General features: G+C 40.7%; 1 protein-coding gene across 4 annotated transcripts; it reads right to left on the bottom strand.

The window, feature by feature from the left end:
* Positions 1–449: 449 nt before the first annotated feature.
* Positions 450–18,662, bottom strand: LOC122534548 (anion exchange protein 2). Of its 4 annotated transcripts, none has more exons than XM_043665305.1 (9): positions 18,452–18,662; positions 15,468–15,648; positions 13,676–13,757; positions 11,272–11,661; positions 6,966–7,653; positions 6,527–6,589; positions 4,160–4,757; positions 1,564–2,671; positions 450–1,405 (listed from the first exon to the last, which is right to left on the bottom strand). In XM_043665305.1, the coding sequence occupies exons 1-9, from the start codon at positions 18,551–18,553 to the stop codon at positions 733–735; spliced, it is 3,885 nt and encodes a 1,294-aa protein (XP_043521240.1). In that variant the 5' UTR covers positions 18,554–18,662; the 3' UTR covers positions 450–732. The 4 variants fall into 4 exon arrangements, with proteins under 4 accessions (XP_043521240.1, XP_043521241.1, XP_043521242.1 ...); XM_043665306.1 differs by having other exon boundaries at positions 6,539–6,589; XM_043665307.1 differs by lacking the exon at positions 6,527–6,589.
* Positions 18,663–18,709: the final 47 nt, after the last annotated feature.

Here is an 18,709-nt window from a genome sequence, read left to right as displayed (position 1 = left end):
AATTTTCCTGAGCAACGTGTCGTTCATCGCCGTTCGTTCAACGTCGAGGCATTCAGAGGCACCTTTTTCTACCACCAAATCGAGAAGAAGAGACGAATCTCAAGTTTCGCTTACGAATATTATCGGATAGGTGTATAGGTACCGAATATCATCCTTTGCCTTTTATTTGTTTATTTATCTCTCGGCGAAAGAAAAGTTACACCGACATCTAATTCATCTATACTGAAACTTAAGGAAATGTCAATTTGATAAGATTTCACTGTTCGAGTACCTGCTACACGTATCCCAACCGTAACGCGCAACAACATGTCTTCCCGTGTCATCTCGCTGATATCGTTTATCGATTATTTACAAATTCTGCAGTACAAAATAATTTTTTGTAATTTAACAAGTTAACACCACCGTCGGGGATCAGAGAGAACCCTTTCTTACTTATCCCTTATCCCTACGTCTTCTCTTAATTCATTGGTATACATACATATTTTCTCTTCTTTTTTTTCACGAAAATAGATTCTTTTTTTTTTTTTTCTTTTTTTTCTCTCGCGCTAGTACATATTCAGAATCGCTCTGAAACGTGATATATAGGACTTTGTAGTCGACCAGAAAGCACGAACAAAATCTTTGGAGAGGTGGAGCAGGAGGAGGGCAGAAGGAGAGAGGAGAGGGAAAGAAAGGAAGGTATGCGCTGGAGGAGAGAGGTATTTATCGGACAAGTCGAATAAGGCACTACACCTAACCAGGTAACGGAGCTTCCTCGTAGAAGTCTGGCTCGTCCTCGGTACTCTCGTGTTCCGATCCTTTGCTGTCGAGTGCCCGTAGCTCCGCGGCGGTAAAAAAGTGGGTCATCTGAGCCCGTAGAGGTATCATGAGAATCAGGAAGAACGGAAGCGCCAGGGCGGCCCTGGTACTCTTCACCACCCACAGTGTGGCCAGGCACAGGATTTGTATGAGGGTGAATATGTGCATCTTGTAGGTCTGCACCCGTCGAACGTAATTGGCCGTGCCGTGGTGTTTCACCGGCATGAAGAACAGCTTCACACGGTCGAACAGTTGGACACCGTTGGTCGAGGAGATGCCCATGTAGAGAAACACACCGAGGAGGACGGACATTGGCACGCGTCGCAACAGCGGCGCCATCAACACGCTGATGCCGATCAGCACGGCGACCAAAAGGGCGCTCACCCTTTGCTCCTTCACCTCGACGATGTGCGGCTTGTCACCGGGTGCGTGCGTGCGTGACATGACCGTCACCGCCGAGACGTGCGTCAGCGATCGGACCGAGGCGGCGCAGCACCACGGGGCGCCCATTAAACCACAGCCGACGTTCATTAGGCACACTACCACTATATCCATGTGGTAGCCGTTACCTTTCCGTAATTTTCGTTCTTTTTTATCGATGATTAGTCTAGCAAAAAGAAAACAAGAGAGAAAGAAAAAAAAAAGGAAAAAAAAGAACGAGGGGAAGGGAGGGAGGGAGGGGCAGATTTTTTTTTCTTTTCTTTAATGAACAAAAAGAAAGGCTCGCCTCGCGAGAACGACAGAGGAGGAGGAAATGGTACTTACTCGGAGATCTGCGTTTCCATGAAAACGAGAATGTAAACCAGCAACGCCGGCACGATGCAAGCCATGGCCATCCACAGGGGGATGGGTTTGTGTATTCCGGCCGGTGACACGATCCAGCTCCTGCCGGGCACGGTCGGCGACAGGCCTTCCGGGACCAACAGCTTCTCCGTCTTCACCTTGGCCAGATAATCGATCAGTACAAACACGATGATGCTGATCGGCACGCCGAAGTCACCGAACGCCCTTCTGGCGCTTCGTCCGAGGTAGTGGCTGTTGCGGAAGATGCGCAAGTAGTAAGCGCCGAGGAACGTACCCAGGCAGAGGATAGTGCACATCAAGGCGGTATTCGGTTGGTTGATCAACAACCCGGCCATGTTGAACGCCGGTATGAGGGTCTGCGGTTTGTTCAACGGAAGGGCGACCGTCTCGCCGGTCTCCGGGGAAACGACCTTGATCTCCGTCACGTTCAACGGCTCTTGATACAACGTGTCGTTCGTCTCCGGGACGAAGCTGTACTCGTCGAGCAGCGGATTCTTCGCGAAGTAGTTGTACAGTTTGACGAACGTCTCGACGATGTACAGGATGGAGATCAAGCCGGTGAAGATCTCCTCGGTGAAACGGGTGAAGAGACGGACCAATACGGAACCTTCCACGCAGGCAATCGCCAGAGCTATGATACCCATCCACGCTCCTACGTAGACTCTCACGGTGAGGAACTCCAACTCGTTCGCCAGGCAAAAGTTGTACAAGCTCTCGTCGAAGAGCAACAGCGGGCCGGTCGTGCCGATGATGACCAACGGCTGAGTGGAGAACAAGGCCATCACCACCCCCGTCCAAGAGCCAGAGACCAGTGTCTCGGAGATGCCGATAACGTTGTGCGTCTTGTCGCTCATCAAGCCGCCGAACGTGATGGCCGTGCACAGCGCGGCGAAGTACATGAAGATGGCCGCCGCGAGGCACGACGAGCTCAAACCGTCGGTGAAGTCGGACAGGTAAAAGGGATAGCGTCTCTTGATGTCGTTAATCAGACCGCCGAACGGTCGCTTGGTTCTTCGAAGCGGATCGTCGTCGCCCGGAGGTTTCTTCTCCTCCTCGCCAGCAAGCAGAGCTACGCGCACAAATTCACAGCGTGCAAATTGTAAATATCACATCTTGTAAATATAATCGACGTACGCACCGTACAGGGTGGAGTATCGTTACGTGACGACATCGAATAACTCGTAAAATATTTGTTGTACGAAAAAATGTTTTCAGGTAGAAGTTGCGTGGCTTCCAGAGGGACGTGTAGTATTATTGCAGTCAGTTTTATGTTACTTTGCTTTTTTATTAACGTACGAATTCTACGTAAAAAAAGTATTACACCAAATGGGGTCTAAAATACATAGTTAACTAAGATTAACAATCTTTCCTAATGCAATGTAAAAAAATATTTTTGCTATTATCTCAGTAACTATGTATTTGAGACCCTATTTGGTGTAATACTTTTTTATTTAGAATTCAACGCTCTAATTTAAAAAATTAAAAGTGACCTCCACACCTTGGTAAAAAAGCAAAGTAACATAAAAGTTTTTTTTATCAAGGTAGGAATTCTACGTGAAAAAACTATTACACCAAATACAGTCTAAAATACATAGTTAACTAAAATTAATAATCTTTTCTATTGCAATGTAAAAAAATATTTTTGCTAATATCTCAGTAACTATGCATTTTAGACCCTATTTGGTGTAATACATTTTTTATTTAGAATTCAACGCTCTAATTTAAAAAATTGAAGGTGACCTTCATACCTTGGTAAAAAAACAAAGTAACAAAAGTTTTTTTTATCAAGGTAGGAATTCTACGTAAAAAAAGTATTATACCAAATGGAGTCCAAAATACATAGTTAATTAAAATTAATAATCTTTTCTAATGCAATGTAAAAAAATATTTTTGCTAATATCTCAGTAACTATGTATTTTTAGACCCTATTTGGTGTAATACTTTTTTATTTAGAATTCAACGCTCTAATTTAAAAAATTGAAGCTGACCTTCATACCTTGGTAAAACAGCAAAGTAACATAAAAGTTTTTTTTATCAAGGTAGGAATTCTACGTAAAAAAAGTATTACACCAAATGGAGTCTAAAATACATAGTTAACTAAGATTAACAATCTTTCCTAATGCAATGTAAAAAAATATTTTTGCTAATATCTCAGTAATTATGTATTTTAGACCCTATTTGGTGTAATACTTTTTTATTTAGAATTCAACGCTCTAATTTAAAAAATTGACCTTCATACCTTGGTAAAAAAGCAAAGTAACATAAAAGTTTTTTTATGTAGGACTCTACGCTTTATCCGAAATTAATTACTCTATCTTTAACTGTTCCATTTAAAAAATTGAAGGTGGCCTTCGTACCTTGGCAAAGAAAGCAAAATAACATAAAACTGATTACAATACTACATGTGTCCCCCCCCCTGGAAGACACGCAACTTCCATCTAAACACTTTTCGTACAACGAATATTTCACGAGTTATTTGATGTCGTCACGTTACCAGACTCACCCTGTACAGTTAAAACGCGACATAGTTTTCCCGGATCATCCATCGTCGACTTACCTTTCTTGACAGCGGCCTCGCTCTGAATAATTGGCTTGCTCTTCTCCTCGAGCGCTTTCGCTTTTCGCTTCCTGATGGCCTCGCTCTTGGCCCTTAGCTCGCCGAACGGCAACAGCGCCTGCCTCTCCCAGTCACCAGGAGGCAGAACGATCGAGTCGTCGAGGAACTCGTTGATCGCTGACAGTAGCTCGCGCCTCTCGTTCGCTTTGTACGCGACTTTATGGAACGACGTATTGGCCATCAGCGTGGCGATCGATCTACCGATTTCGTGATAATCTAGGTCAGCGTTCCTCGGGCCCAGCAACGTGAACATGAATCTTACTGGTATGGTGACTTCGGTGATCGACGGAATGAACACGCCCTCGGCTAGTCGGACGAACGCGATGGTCGGCTGATCGAGGAACTCGACCGCGCCGACCAGCACGACCGTCGCCTCGGCGCCGGCCGGGATCCTCTTCAAGATATAGTCGTTGTGACTCTTCTTCAAGTCCTCGTTGCTGCTCGTGTACGTCAGCTCCTCCTTCATGTCCACCACCGTGTGGTTGCTGTCCAAGGCCAGGTTCGACGACACGATCTTCGGCTTCGCGTCGTTCAGGTTCTACAACGGGGGATGCAACAACAACAACAACGCCGGTTAGAATCGCTCCGCTCCTTCAGACGTTGCGAGAGAGAGAGAACGTATGCATGGATGATGCGTTGCATCACAGGCAGAGCTTTTTTTCAAAAGAAAAAGAAAAAAAGAAAAGAAGGAAATACTTTTGTCCCTAATCGGACAAGCGAGAGAGAGAGAGAGAGAGAGAGAATTTTCCTCGCGCAGAGGCGGATTCGTTTTCCTTTCTGCATTTTTCACAGATCGACTTTTGATCGACACGCTTGCATCGGCTTCGGCTCGAGGAAAAATCACAGACACCCTGACAACTGAGATACATATACACGCCGTGGGAGGATGAGATGTTTCTACTTCGAGTTCGAGAAAACAAGATGTGTGATTACTAAACTGCAACAAGCGCAAAGTTCGTGAAGAAACGGACAGAATGGTGGAACGGGCCATCGAAAAAACGAAGTTCTACGTAATGCAGTAACGACACCAAAAAAGGGGGAACGCGTCACGTGACGTGAGCGTCGAAAGGGAGAAGCTGAGAGTTCAAAAAAAGAAGAAAAAAAAAAAAAAAAGAAGGAAGAAAGAGGGAGAATTTGAATGAGAAAAAGTGCAATCTGGACGTAACGCCTAAGCGATGATTACGATGATGATTATATACACCGTTATACGGCTGCGTGTCAACAGTGTATGTTTGGTATATGAAGTACCAAAAAATGGATATAATAAGAAGCTCGTCGAAATGAAGTATTACAAATGTAGAAAGAAAAAGAGAAAAATGACAAGCCAAAAAAAGGGACAACATATATATATATATATATATATATATACCCATGGACTTACAGGTATCGCGGTAAATACAAATTCACACGGGACAAGCTACAGTTCTATCAGCTCTAAACGGCGAGATGTTATTCTCCTACATCAGATTACTACACATTATCGTCCCTAACTAGCGCTACTGTTAAACACGCGAACGATACGAGGACGTCGCGATTTCCGTCTACGAGAGAATGGACACTGACGCGACTACCCCCTTTTTCTTCGACATAGACATAGTCAAACTATGAGAGAAGATGGGGAAGCGATGGGAAAAAGTTTGGAAGACACACTCATTTCCCCCTGTAAGTTCATGCTGAAAGATGTAAAATATCGGTATGTACATATACAGGTGTGTATGTGTGTGTATGTGTGTGTGTGAGTATATATACATAGGACGTCCCGTTCGAGAATTATCATAATTATCAATTATCTCGTAGAACTATTCGCTGCAGAGAAAAAGTTACAACTTACTTTGCATCGACGTGCTTTCTTTTTAATAAAACTTCACACAGGAAGAAGAATACAACAAACATTGGGACAATACAACTTCAGAGATGGAGTAAAATCAGTGCATCGATGCTCGTGATCGTCGCAAGACAATTATTTTATGTTGAAGATGAGACAGTAAGCTGAATAACCTTGAATAACCTTGAGATATCAACATTCGATAAATTCATCATCTCTCAAAGAAACAAAGATCGCCCTGAAATTTCGGAAGCAGGTTCGCTTAAACCACGATAAAAAAAATATCGAAACAAAGTGAACTTCATTTTTCCCCGCAACAAATAGTTTGGCAGTAATAATTACGCGAAACCTTCGAAACGGGACACCCTCTATATACATATACGTATATATGCGATCGATGGTGGACAAGCCGTAAACTAGCGGTAAAGGTTGAATATTCTGCGTTCTTTTTTTGTTCTTAAATCGGGAAACGAGAGATTTACATGTTGGGTTACATGGTTCTCAGAGGCTTCCCGCGCAGCGTCTTCTTCCTCCAGACAGACGGACTGTGGAAACAACATTAGGGCACACGGTCAGTCAGCTCTCCCGTCTCTACGGATTTCTATTGATTAATTCTCAATCAATTGCATTGGTAATAACAGTTTGCAATAACGCAAAAGCGCTCGACCATCATCATCATCGAGCGACTTTTCATTCAAGCTAACGTTAATCGTGTTAATCTATCGATTCGACTACTCTTTCCTAATTACATTGGAAATTACGTTCGCACCGGACTCTCAGGGAACCACCGCGCGCAGAGACACAAAAGACATTCCCCGTATACGTATTCACGTTGACAGCACGAGAGTGTCGTGTTCACAACAGACAAGTAGTAGATGTAACAACAGAAGCTTAGGGCACGCCGAAGGCAAGGACAGTTACCTGGAGGCTGGTGTAGCTGGAATAATTTCGCTTGCCGCCGAATCGGAAGCCACGATCGTGATCGTGAACGTGCCTGTGCCTGAGAAGCAGGGCCCTCATCACCACCGGCCTATCTTCCGGCAGGATCAGCTCCTCCACCACCATTTGCTCGACAACCCTGTACGCCAGGCCAGGCAGATCCTTCTCCTCGAGATCGAGCAGAACCACGCCGGTCTCCAGGCATCTGCGTAAATTCAGCAACGAGTGGAAGCTCAACGAGGCCACGTGGGGCCTGCCCCATCTGTCCGCCCCCTCCTCCACGTCCTCCTCGTATTTGATCCAACGCGCCGTCTCTCTCCATTCACGCTCCTCGCCGATCCCGTACAACTCGTCCAGCTGGACGAACACCTCGTGCGGCGAGTGATCGTACATCTTCTTGAAGGTGTCGTGCGGTATCCCGCCCTCCTTTCTACGGCCGATCTGCACCGTCGAATGGGCCGTTTTGTGCCGCCTCATTCCCCGCGGGTCGTCGCTCCTGTGCGACTCCAGGTCGTCGATGTCCAGCTCCTGCAGAGTGCTCGCCTCCTCCGGTTGCACGCTCACCCTCCTTGCCAGCACCGCTGGCCCGTCCGGCAGGCCAGCACCCGAGCGTTTCCTCCATTGCGGGTCCTCTTGCAACGAGTACTTCCGCGACTTGTGATGGTGTCTTCTGCAATTTTTAACCACTTCGTTTTAACCTCTTGCGCTGGGACGACGTGCCACGCGCGTCGAGAATTTCTCTGTTTCCCCAAAACTGCAACATTCCCTCGGTTTTAAGTCTATTTAAATGTGACTCGGGCAAGACAAGTGATAAGTTTTGTTACTTCTTAATAATATCTTGACGATGCAACTTGTATAATGATGTGTGGTAATATATTTATAAATCGTAAAATAATATTGTAAATGTATAAATATATTATAAATATGTAAATATATACTCGGGCAAAACACATGATAAGTTTGTTACTTCTTAATAATATCTGACGATGCAACTTATATAATAATGTTTAGTAATATATTTATAAATTGTAAAATAATATTATAAATATATAAATATATTATAAATATTATAAATATATAAATATATTATAAATATATAAATATATTATAAATATTATAAATATATAAATATATTATAAATAATATTATAAATATATAAATATATTATAAATAATATTATAAATATATAAATATATTATATATTTATAAATCGTAATATTTAGATTTCAAATTGTTAATAACCACGCAAGCAATTAATTCGACTTTAACCTCTTCCGGAATGTACCACGCACGTCGATAATTTCTCAAAATTGCAACATTTTTAAGTCTCAGTTTTAAGTCTATTTAAATGGAACTCGGGCAAAACAAATGATAAGTTTATTACTTTATTAATAATATCTGACGATGCAACTTATATAATAATATTTAGTAATATATTTATAAATCGTAAAATATTATAAATATATAAATACATTATAAATAATATTATACATATATAAATATATTATAAATAATATTGTAAATATGTAAATATATTATATATTTATAAATCGTAATATTTAGTTTTCAAGTCGTAAGCTATTGATTCGACTTTAATCTCTTACGCTGGAATGACGTGCAACGCACGTCGAGAATTTCTTGTTCCAAAATTGCAATACTTCCTCAGTTTTAAGTATATTTAAGTATAACACAGGCAAAACAAATGATAAGTTTGTTATTTTTTAATAATTTCTATCCAGTGATATCATACCGACGTGTTCAAAAGAAAAAGAAAGCGACGAATTATTGTATATATGGTTCGGTCACTTGTTATGGTCCGCAAATCAGCTGTCAGCGCAAGGGGTTAATCACTTTCCTACGATAAGTCTGCTTCGTCACTGAACCGAGACCCCCGCGCCAAAAGTATACACAATGATCGAATCATTTTCAGACTATGTTAATCAGAAATTTGAAATAGAATCTTTTTTCGAACATTTTGACGAAATGCTGGAATGCTTTTTTTTAAACAAACTTCAATTTTTTAAAACAGAAATCTAACCTCAAATTTTGTAGGTTATACCTGTAGTTACTTTCCGAATATATACCTTCCGAATTGATGCAGTAGATTAAGAAATGTCGGAAAAGAAAATGTTCCACTGTTGAATCTTTTCCGAACTTTCTGGTAACATTTTGACAAGAGCCTAGAATGTCTCTTTCAATTATTTAATTAAAGAACGTTACTTTTAATCATTAGAGTCCTCTCAGAGTGCAAGGGGTCAAGGTAACATTTTGACAAGGGCCTAGAATGTTTTTTTTTTTTTTTAAACAAACTTCAATTTCTCAAACAGAAATCTAACCTCAAATTTTCAAGAGATCAACAGTTATACCCGTAGCCGGTCTTTTTCCAAAACTGCAATAGATCAAAAAAGATTTTTCATTACAATGACAATTGCTTATCGTATAAATATTCCACTGTCGAATATTGGCAGATGTAGAAAAAAATCTCGTCTCGAAGGCGTCGTATCATGTATTTTTAATGCGTAATTAAATCCAAGATACGTCAATAGATGCCGTGTATATTATGCGCTCGTGAAAGGGTTAAGATGTTCGCTGGCTTGTCAACGTCCGAGAACAATGTACGTCGCAATTACGTTGCACCGGGCTTACATAGCTGAAGTAATTTATATTTCGTTTTAGACATCGGTTTAGACACACGCCGCCGCGAATAATAGCTATTTCGTTAACTTCAACGTACGCGTGCCAGAATTGTTTTCTCGGTATTCCCGCGCTGGCAGTTGGTCTAGGCGCGACTCAACACCGAGTTTCATCAGCTTGACTATTTGACACTCGAAACTACCAAAGTGGTCAGAATGGCCAGTATATCTATATCTATAATTTTTCTAAACACGGCGCATCTTTATTCAAAGATTTAAATGATTTTTTGTAAAAAAGAATGAACGAATAAAGAGAGTTCCCTCCAAGTTTCTACTTTTTCTTTTTTCCACTTTAATGATGGAAATAATGGAAATTTTATACTTCAGTCGTCGATAGTTCTAGGCGTTAAAGAATGGATATAGATGTACGGTTGTGATGAAACGCGTGTTTCTGACTCTTCGGTAACGTTGCTCTCTTTCTTTCCGAGATCAATGTCGATGAAAAATCGACGAGGTGACATACGCTCATGTACGTACGTACGTACGTACGTCTGTCTCTTCGGATTAATCGAAACACACACGAGCGAGGAACGTACTTTTTCAGCTGTCCGATGCGACCGATGTGTAAGGCGTAGCGGTCCGGCCGATAGTCGAAATCGGACATGGTCCAAGGAGGAAGAAACACTATGCACGATCTAGTTCCGCGAGAGACGAGAGCGCGCGTGGTCGAATTAATTAGACGATCGCGACGACACTGGCCTCGAGCGACAACGGACTGTCGGTACGCTTCGGCAAAGTCAGCGTAGATCTCTGGCCGAAGGCCATCATATTAGACGGTAATTGTAAACTGGTTCGCTAAATTCCTTCCGCTAAATATCGTGCAATTATCTAACGCTGCGACCGAGAACGCGATCGAAATTTCCCTACCGTCGCTCCCTTCTTCTCCAGCCGCCGATTTCTTTGGTTCTCTAACTGAACCCTTTCGCCACGACAAGCGAATATAGTCGTTCATTATTTTGCACGCTCCGTATCTTGCTCTTCGCTGCGTCGATACTCATTGTGAGACGTTTCGCTGAAACTGTGTCGTTTCAAGTTTGTGCCTTGGTTTCGTTGTTTCTATAAATTTTAACTAAAGCATGAAATTTCCATCAGAGACACGTTGAAAACGAAATAAAAGAAACAGAGGGATTTCTGATATACGCATAACAGGGTGCACGAGCTTTTATTTATTTTGTGTGTTTTTCGAGTCTCCAAAAATACATCCAACAAACACTATCTATTCAATTGGCTATTCATTTTGACGATTTTGGCAGTTCTGGTGTGTCAATGTCAAAAGGGATTTCGTACCAGTCTCGAGAGAATCTCGAACGATGCATTTCGGCTCGTAGCGAAACAGTTAAAGAACACGTCGAAGAATACGGGAAATAGGATGCCATCGAAACGTTCATTCGATCGGTTGTTGACAACAAGTCGTCAGCGGTAATCCGAGCTCAATTCGATATATGAAAATCGTCGCTGGATTTCTTCGCGGCAGCGCGGCACATTTTAAATATACTTTCGTGTTTGATAATTCACGGATTATGGTCGAGAATTTGGATCATTACTCGTACTCGTGCGTAATTTTATTCTTGCATCTTACTCTACTATCGACTTACTTGTGCTCGTGTTTCTGGTGTCGTCGACATTTACGATCCTCGTCGTGGCTGCTGGCGGGCTCACCGACGCTCGTCGGCGCCTCGTCCTTCTTGACAGCGGGCACCTCCTCCTCCTTGATCTTCTCGAACTGCACCCGGGGACTGCCAATAGTGGGGCTCTCGCTGAAACCGCCAACGGAGGCGGCCCTCTCTGAAATCGGCGCCTCGCTCTCGCTGCTGACCACGTTCTCCGTGTCCTCGGTCGTCTCCTCATCGACATTCTGCACGCTGCTTGGCGACTGAACGCCGCCACCGGCGTCCATCGTGTCCGCCTCCTGACCATTCCCGCCGTTTTCCCTCAGAACCTGCCCGGTCTCCTCTTCCGGGCCAACCTCCGTCGTAGATCCTTCCCTGTGAACCGTGAATTTTCATTTGTTCACATCCTTTCATTAATCCCTTAACCTTTTGCGCTGGAATGACTCGAGAATTTTTTGTCCCCAAAATTGCAATATTTCCTCAGTTTTAAGTATACTTAAGTAAAGCAAAATAGGCAAAACAAATAATAAATTTGTTAATTTTTAATAATTTCTGTCCAGTGATATCGTACCGACGAGTTCAGAAGAAAAAGGAAGCGACGAATTATTGTATACGGTTCGGTCACTCGTTATGGTCCGCAATCAGTTGCCAGCGCAAGTGGTTAACCTCTTGCCACGCATGTCGAGAATTTTTTGTCCCCAAAATTGCAATATTTCCTCAGTTTTAAGTATATTTAAGTAAAACAAAATAGGCAAAACAAATAATAAATTTGTTAATTTTCAATAATTTCTGTCTAGCGATACCAAAGAGTACAAAAAGAAAGCGACGAATTACTGTATACGGTTTGGTCACTCGTTACGGTCCGCAATCAGTGGTTAACCTTTTGCGCTGGAATGACGTGCCGCGCACGTCGAGAATCTTTTTTATCCCCAAAATTACAATATTTTCTCAGTTTTAAGTATATTTAAGTATAACACAGGCAAAACAAATAATAAGTTTATTACTTCTCAGTAATTTCTATCCGATGATATCATACCGACGAGTTCAAAAGAAAAAGAAAGCGACGAATTATCGTATACGGTTCGGTCACTCGTTATGGTCCGCAATCAATTGCCAGCGCACGAAAAAATGGCTTTCGAGTACGCTCGAAAGGTAATTACAATTTGTTATAATTGAACTAAATTTTTCTGTGGAGAAGAAAACTTAAATATCTTGTAACTGAATTTTTCTGTGGAGAAGAAAACTTGAATATTTTGTAAATTTTGGACATTTTGAGACTAGACTTGACTACTTTTAAATATTTTCTTGCTATGATCACTCGTGTGTACTTCTATTGTGCGAAAGTCAATCTGGATATACAGGATAATTCACGTATAATTCGCACACTTGAAATTACGCATCTAATGAAAAATTGTTTAATACAAAAGTTGTATTTGTTTTAAGGGAGGTGAAATATGGCGTATCAATTTTTCGTGGGTTTCAAAATTTCCAAGGTCACTTTTAATTTTTTTTCGATTGGACCATGTATCTTTTTCATCTTTTTCATCGGAAGAATATTCAATTCCAAATAAAAAAAGTATTAAGCCATATTTGTCTTAAACTTATAATAGTTAAGGAAATTTTACGATAATTTATTCATTAGATCGAGACAAATTATTTATTAGACAAGCACAATTTAAAAATTATTTTAGGTGTGCAAGTTACGTGAATCACCTCTGTATACAAATTTCTGGAAAAATCATCATTCAGACGTTACTTGTTTGAACTCATTTTTGTTATATGAAAACAAATAATAAAAAATTAATGAATGTAAACTTCCTGCTAGAGTGACAAACATTTTCCAGATTACTTATCAAGCACATCGTCTTACTAAAACCGCACGAAGATGTTCGCTGTGTTCAAAAAATAATACACGAAAAAAAAACCTAGATATCAGTGCTCGACAATGCGAGGTACCATCATTGTGTCGCGCCTTGCTTCAAGAAATGTCATTCCGAAACAGTAAATTGAATTCCTCATTTGATCTTTTCGTTCAACAAGAAAATCACGAATGTCTACAATTTTGTAAATAATATTGATTAACTTAAATAAAATTCCAACTTAATCAACGCTAAGTTAAAATTTCATTATCAAAAATAAAATTATTTCTAAATATTTTTAATATTCTATCATCACAAATAAAATTTTAATTTAATTTTAACTCGACAAAATCCTTGATTGTTCAAAAAAAAAAAAAAAAAGCTAGTGTCGTTTCTTTACAATTTAATTCAATTTTACAGCAGCTGCACTCTAACGAGTATAATCCAGCGACACAATGTAAACTGCAACAATTTTAAAAAGTGGCCACCAAAGAGCCTCAGAAGAGGAGTAAACCGTGGAGATGACTTACGGTGAAAGATGTCGTCGCATAGATCTGCAATGAAGACTCTTCAGGGGCATGTGCGGATGGGGGTAGCTCCTTTTCCGATGCTCTGCAACAGAACCGATCGAGCGAGTGCGAAAAGGTGGAGGAACTCGTGGCCGCTTCCCCGAGTGGCTCGTTCAGTTGCGCAACAGCCGTAAAAATCGAATACGTGACATCGAATAAATCAACGCCGAGGGAAATAAAGTGAAAAATAATAGAGGAGGCGCAGGCCGATATTATATAAAGTACGAATATAGTTGTCGTGTCGCGGCGCGGTGCGATCGGGGAGGCGGTATTTCCTTAACCTTGGCTCGCCAAGATGAATATATCGAATTTACGTAACTGTTTCCCGTTCGCAGGATCGGAAACGATGAATTATTGCCGCTGTTGAAGTTACGCGGAGAAGCTACGTGCGCTCGCAAAAGTCGTCGCTTTCGCAAAACGAATTATTTATATTTAACACGTTGATCGTCGAAGTCGAGTAGATTTCCTGTGGCGGGGCCACAAAGCTTAAACTTGCCCCCTTAGGCAGTCCTCTTGATTTTTTTACTCTTTTGTTTTTTTATCCTTTTTTTTGTTATGCTTAGGACAGGTATCAGTTTGTCAAATTAGAAATTTTCACACATTTTTTGCATCCCTGTGTGATGACAGGCCATTCAGAGAATTTTGAATCACCTAAATTTTAGTCAGTTTTATTCCAAACGTGTTCCCCGATGCATCACTATAATATTGGAGAACATATAGTTCTACACAATATAATAATAACTACTGTATTATACAATATTATGTTCTATATAATACAGTAATGATTATTATGTATTTTTATTGTAAATAAAGTATGAGAAGTTATGACTTCAAAATAATTTAATAATTTACTATATTATTAGTACATTGCTATTCTGATAATTTGATTTAATTTAATTAATGTATTTACTACTACTAATTTAAGTAGTAAATAGTGTACTAATTTAAGTAGTAATTTACTACTATTTTACTACTAATTTACTTTAATTTAATTTAAGTAATTTATTACTAAGAAGTCGAGTATGGATTATTCAGAGAATTTACAACAGAGGTTCCCAAATTTGTTAGTTTTGTTTAAAATATTCTCTACTATGTCACTATATATAGGAGAACATTCAACAGTTCTATATAATACAATAATAACTATTGCTTTATCCAATAATATCTATTATATTATATAATACCTATTATATTACATTATATATAATAATAACTATTATGTAATTTTATGTGAATAAAGTATAAGAAATTATGACTTCTTCAAAATCATTTAATAATTTACCATATTATTACACTGCTATTTTGATAATTTGATCTGTTTTAATTTAAAAGTAATTTACTGCTAAGAAGTAATATAAACCATTCAGAGACTGTACAACACAGATCCCTAAATCTCAGTTAGTTTTGTATAAAATATTCTCTGATATAGAAGCACACATGCTTCTATATAATAATAACCATTATGTATTTTCAAATACAATGTACAACCACATTTTTATTTACTACTTGTATTTAAAGATACAATGTAGTAGTAAATACAATATGAGAAGTTACGACTTCTTCAAAATAATTTAATAATTGCACTGCTATTCTGGTGATTGGATTTGCTTAATTTAGAAATAAAACAAATTTACTAACAATTCTCCATTTCTCTTCATTCTTGCCTTGAAATTTTATAAATAAATGGCAAAACTCGACTGTCGCACAAATACGGCGATCAACGTGTTAAACGCGGGACGAATAATTGACGTACGGTTGAAGTCGCGTTCTCCATATCGCGACGGTGGTGCTCGCTCTCGGTCTCGATCGGATCCAGCCGATTCGGATGGCGAACCGAGCCGGGCTACGTCGAACTTCTCCCCGGTGTCCATCGCGAAGACCTTCTCCATCTCCTCGTCGAGCTCCGGTCCCGTTTCCGCGCCATGACCGTCGACCTGGCGTGCAAACAGAAAAGAAAGAACATCACTTCCAAGTTTTTTCAAACCTTTGTAACTGTGAAAAATTGTCGACAATTAAAATTTGCATAAAACGATCGTGCATTTGGTCCTGTCTCGAAGCTCGAGGGCTTTTGCTTTGACGATCAGTGAGAGTTGGTTTCATTCGAAGCGAGGTTATTTTTTGTTTTTTTTTTCTCTCGAAAATTGTCAAGATTCAAAATTCTTCAATTCCAATTTTCAATCGGGATTTCGAAGAAACTGAAACTTTATAATTTCAATTTTTTTTAAAAATTCTTTAAAACTCCAATTTTATTAATTAATTAATTCCAATTTCAATCGTGGAGACTGAGATTTTCTGTTTGCAACGTCTTCACACTCGCTTTACAACTTTCTTTTTTTAACATTTTCTTGAACCTCGAAATGTTAGGGTTTTCCGAATTTTTTTAAATTCAATGATGACATTCAATAAAATGACAATGTTAAATAAAACAATGGGGAAAAAATAGTACAACCAGTTACAAAAGGAGAGTTCAATCTTTGAAACATTCTGCGTACAACGTTGAATTTTCAAAATTTTCGAAGCAAAACTAGCTGCGCGATTAGATAAAGTTATCCTTGAAAAAGAAAAAAACCTAACTCACGCCTTATCTTGCGTCGGAATGACATGCCAATTTTTTGTCCCCAAAATTGCAACATTTTCTCATTTCTAAGTATATTTAGTATATTAAGTATAGGCAAAGCAAACAATAGATTTATTACTTCTCAATAATTTCTATCCAGTGATATCATACCGACGAATTCAGAAGAAAAAGAAAGCGACAAATTATTGCATACGGTTCGGTCACTCGTTATGGTCCGCAATCAGTTGCCAGCGCGAGTGGTTAACCTTTTGCGCTAGAATGACGTGCCACGCACGTCGAGAATTTTTTTGTCCCAAAATTGCAATACTTTTTCAGTTTTAAGTATATTTAAGTATAGGCAAAGCAAATAATAAATTCATTACTTCTCAATAATTTCTATCCAGTGATATCATACCGACGAGTCCAAAGAGGAAGCGAGGATTTATTGAATACGGTTCGGTCACTCGTTATGGTCCGCAATCAGTTTGCCAGAGCGAGTGGTTAAAAGGAGACCGAATGAGTTCTTTTTTTACAAAGTTACATCGACAATTTTTCGCTGTCGCTGGTACAATTATAAACCTTCGCTGTAAACTCGGTTTCTCTCGTTCATTCTCTTTCACCAGGAAAGAGCTTTTCTCGTACAAAATAGCGAACAATGACTAGTTCCATTTTACCAATTTGATTCCACATCAAAGACAAGGGGAATTTTCTCTATCGATCGTAGCTCAAGTGTCCCGTCAAATTTCAATTAGTTCGTCGTCGAGGATGTTTTTTTTAACGAGACCGCTGTTAGCGTTATTATAGGCATAAATGGATAATATCGATCTATTGTGTCGAGACCCTCGAGACAACTTTCGAGCTCTCAATCAGCCGACACCATAATTTCTCCTCTGATAAACGCCGCGTTGGAACTTGAACAATCTCGAGTTCGAAAGCCGATTCAGACGAAACCCTCGTGAAATCAAGCTCTCACTCGAATCTCATCCTGCGTACGACGTTCATTCGAGGTTTATCTCTCGAGTTACAAAGACTTCTCTGCCATAGGCAGGAGGGTCGGAAAATTTCGATCGTTCATCGTACACCTAAAGAAAGACCTTCACTTCGTCTCGGTTAAAGAAAAGAATCGCCCTTTTATTTTCGAGTAAAAGCGGATACATAAGAGAGATTGAATGTCTATTCGCGATTCGAAAAGAGAAATTGGCTGAGAGCGATATACTTTCAAGCCGGAACCGAGAGAGATATTTGAATGGAAGTGCGTGATCGCCCTTTCCTCGATCTACCCGCTTCTACACTGCGCGAGACGGAATCCTCTCGCGATAATGGTGACCAAAAGTGCGGCAAGGGAATGGAAATTAATTTATTAACGATCGCTAACACCGGCCTAACACGCGACCAAGGATCGCATGGAAGATTGGCACGTTCGCACTGCGTAAGTCGCGACCATTCGAATTACGTCACACCGTGAATGTCAGATCGCGATCTCGCGAGTCTTGGACTTTAAAATCGGACGATCCAGCGCGGAGAGAGAGAGAGAGAGAGAGAGAAAGAGAGCGCAATAAGTTTTACTTGTAAAGTTACTGGAATCATTAAAAATACGCTGTTTTACATCTATCAGAAACATTAACCACTTGCGCTGGCAATTGATTGCGGACCGTAACGAGTGACCGAATCGTATACAATAATTTGTCGCTTTCTTCTTCTATTGAACTCGTCGGTGCGATATCACTGGATCGAAATTATTGAGAAGTAATAAATTTATTATCTGCTTTGTCTGGATTATACTTAAATATACTTGAAACTGAGGAAATGTTGCAATTTTGGGGACAAAAAAATCCTCGACGTGCGTGGCACGTCATTCCAGCGCAAGAGGCTAAAGTAAAAGGAAATTTCATTCGTACATTCAACGAAAAGTCAGTCGAATCACTAAAAATACTGTTACTCGAGAATCGTGTGCAAACACTCGCGTATGCGACGAAGAGGACGAGAGCGAAATTCGAACAGATCGTAGAAAATCCGAGAGATAAGACACGTCACAGACGAGTTCACTGGAGAACGACGATTCATCACTCGGATTCAGGCGGGGAAGGAGGTGAAAAATCGGCGAGATGGGCGAGCCAGGTTATCACCATTGGGAAAGGAAGACCGACCGCGTGACAGACGCGAACACACAGGGTTATCACCTGGTGGCTGGTCCGCAGGGAGCGGCGTAACCAGCGGAGAACCTTGCCCGACGCCCGTTGAAGGAACGACTTTCCGGAAGAATTAGCGGCGGCCTCGGGCATGGCATCCCGGGCCGAAGTGACACTTGTGCGTTCAGCCGCTAGCTCGCTCGACTCGGCTTGGCTCGTGCTCGCAGCTGGTGAATCCAAACTGTGACGGAGAGGGCAGAGGAGAGCGCAGGCACCGGCCGCCAGACAGAGAGCCGCAGATGCCAGATG

Source organism: Frieseomelitta varia, unplaced genomic scaffold (genome assembly GCF_011392965.1).
Source record: "Frieseomelitta varia isolate USP_RPSP 00005682 unplaced genomic scaffold, Fvar_1.2 scaffold_612, whole genome shotgun sequence".
NCBI classification, from domain to species: Eukaryota; Metazoa; Arthropoda; class Insecta; order Hymenoptera; family Apidae; genus Frieseomelitta; species Frieseomelitta varia.
Note: the sequence above shows the minus strand (reverse complement) of the source record. Positions and strands in the feature narration are given on the sequence as shown.

Coding starts and splice junctions, on each gene's coding strand:
- LOC122534548 (XM_043665305.1), bottom strand. CDS start 18,553: ATGCCCGAGGCCGCCGCTAATTCTTCCGGAAAGTCGTTCCTTCAACGG. Junction 15,649..18,451: donor CCCTGCGGACCAGCCACCAG/GTGATAACCCTG, acceptor TTTGCACGCCAG/GTCGACGGTCATGGCGCGGA. Junction 4,758..6,526: donor AGAACCATGTAACCCAACAT/GTAAATCTCTCG, acceptor CCCCCGTTGTAG/AACCTGAACGACGCGAAGCC.